The 2,629-nt window shown below is 38.3% G+C and overlaps 1 protein-coding gene across 1 annotated transcript; it reads right to left on the bottom strand.

Moving 5' to 3' along the window:
- Window positions 1-382: 382 nt before the first annotated feature.
- Window positions 383-1,923, bottom strand: LOC143550026 (uncharacterized). The gene is made up of 2 exons (XM_077040765.1): window positions 1,158-1,923; window positions 383-765 (listed from the first exon to the last, which is right to left on the bottom strand). Exons 1-2 carry the CDS (start codon window positions 1,540-1,542, stop codon window positions 383-385), a joined length of 768 nt encoding a protein of 255 aa, XP_076896880.1. The 5' UTR covers window positions 1,543-1,923.
- Window positions 1,924-2,629: the final 706 nt, after the last annotated feature.

The following is a 2,629-nucleotide window of genomic DNA, read 5'->3' as shown; positions in this document are numbered from 1 at the left end:
TTTGATGTTAATAGAACCATTAGACTTCTATCAGTGTAACAGTAAAAGGAAACTGATGCCTGTTTGACCTCAAAAAGTCAAATCAGCCCAGTTAACTAAAGGAAGAGAAATGTTACAATAGTGATCAAAATAGTAACCCACTTCTTACATATCTATTATATTCATCCATTAGTTAGTACACAAAAGGCCAGGACCCTAATAAGCCTCACAACTCACAAGATGAATTGAGGTCACTTGGATGCAACTTCTTACAAGCTAGTTAAGTCATAACTGATTCATTGTTTCTTAGATTTAAAACTAACATTAGCATATATATATATATATATATATATATATATATATATATATATATATATAGTTAGCAACCATATGCAAAAGTTATCTAGCGATACGTCCTGAACGCAAGCCTGTTAACATCAACATGGGGAAGAGTCACCTTATACAACCCATCTTGCATCTCCCTCTTAAAACCCTCTGGCACACGTATCCCCGCGATATAATGCTTGTTCTCCCGTTTTCCTTCAATGATCAAAGTATCATACTCAAAACCCGACTCCACATCCTCTATCTCAAACCCGGGCATGTTCAACGACACACACAAACCTTCCTTATTTACCACATTTTTCTCCACCCCCGGCAGATTCCCTTTTATGTATATGCTTTCCCCCGTATCCTTCTTATACGCAGTGAACGACTTACTCTTCACAACTGAGTGAGCTATTACTTCACACAGTTTCCTTCCTAGATCTGATCGATCAAACGCATCTGAAAGTAACCATTCACAATGTAAGTATATAACTGTATAGTTTCAATTCTAAAAGATCCTAAGATACTTAATAGGAGTGCAAACGAGCCGACCCGCATGGAATCCACTCGAGATTGGATCAATTAAAAGCTCTAAACGAGCCGAGCTCGAGCCTTGTACGTGAAGAATTGAAGTCCGTTCAAGCTCGTTGAGGTTCAACGAGCCTATTTTTAAATTTCAAAAATGTACAGTAACTTCAAAAGACAATTTTTTAAACCATCTCGTTTTAACCCAAACCCGTTGCCTATCGACCTGAACCAAATTAACCCTTTTTTGAGCTGACCCGTTCCAACCCAAACCAGCCCGACCCAATTACCAATTCTACCTAAGATATTATTGGGACAGTAATTACCACAATAAGGCGTAGGGCGAACGATTTTAACAGGTGTGTGAACAAAATCAGTGTTTTTCAGATACGGAAAGGTTAACTTCACCATTCCCTTGGAAATCAACCCATTCATTCTACCGACCGGGTCGACATTCTCGGGTAATTTGACAGCCGCAAGGTAGGTTTCTTTACTGGTTTTATAGGACATGAGCATAGTATCATCTTCAACAACCGTATTATGAGCAACCGCCTGATATTCGCCTTTCGGTACTGGTAAACCCGGCATTTGTAATATCACGCACGGGCCGTCATCAGTCTCCAACTTCTCCATTCCAGGGATGTGTACGGTCAACTCTTCATCGTTGACCAGAGTTAACAGCATTGATGGAACTCCTGACATTATGTCCATTTGATACGCTAGAAATGGTAGATCAAATTCAAATGTGGCTGAAATTGAAAATTAAAGCATTTAAATAACAAGCATTGAAATATTATTGGAGGTTAAGAAGAGAATTAGTACGTTTTGGTGGTGTGTTGTCCGACGGAGATGAAAAGGGTCTTGTTTGACTTGTGTTGACCGAATGCTGACGTGTGGTGTGAATGGTGGGTAGACGTATGGGTGACGGTGGACGGAATGGGATGACGGACCTTGTGAGGCGGAGCAGGGTGGATGCCATGGTCTCCGATTACGCAATTCTGAAAACCAGTGCAAAGTTTCTTGGAGACCAAGGGTTATATGCTTATTGTTGGGTGTAAACGAGCTCAGCCGAGGTCGAGCTCGAGTCTGAGTCGTTTTAATTTATGAGGCTTGAGCTTGAGCTTGAGCTTGAGCTTGAGCTTGAGCTTGAGCTTGACTTGTTTAAAGCTCTTTTTTTGCGCGCGAGTTTTTTTTAATTTAAGTTTGACTCGTTTATTGTTGATTAGTTAATTTATATACATTTAAAATATATATATACATTTTGAGAAAAACTTAGTTGAGCATGATATATAGAAACCCGAAAGAACTAAAATTTAAAAATGCATTAGGTTCATTAAGGCTCGACAAGCCTAAACAAGTTTCTCACACAAGGCTCAAGCTTAGGCTTCAAAGCAAAACATGCTTTATTTGAGGCTCTAACTCGGCTTAAAGTCATTAAAGTTTGGCTTATTTCGATCTTTTTGTCAATCCGAGATCAAGTAGCTCACCTGCAACTCGTTTGTTTGCACACCTTATACAAGAGTATTATAAAAATACATTTTTTTATTATGTTCATTATATTGAATCTTATCCATCTTAAAATGATTTGGGAGTGTTTTTTTAAATACTTGACAATTAGCTAAAGCTTTATGTTAGATCTAATTTTATTAAAATAAGGAAAATTGGTTTTAAACAATCTAAACTATGGCCTATTGGTAAATATACATCCCAACTTTACACTTGCCTGCTGGCAGTACCAACTACTTGTGCATCTGTTTTTAACGGGCCACGACTAACGGATCTTAACTCCGTTAGTCTT

Source organism: Bidens hawaiensis, unplaced genomic scaffold (assembly GCF_021521415.1).
Source record: "Bidens hawaiensis isolate Kalapana, Puna unplaced genomic scaffold, B.hawaiensis_p1.1 tig00015906_1, whole genome shotgun sequence".
NCBI classification, from domain to species: Eukaryota; Viridiplantae; Streptophyta; class Magnoliopsida; order Asterales; family Asteraceae; genus Bidens; species Bidens hawaiensis.
This window is presented reverse-complemented; position numbering and strand designations above follow the sequence as displayed.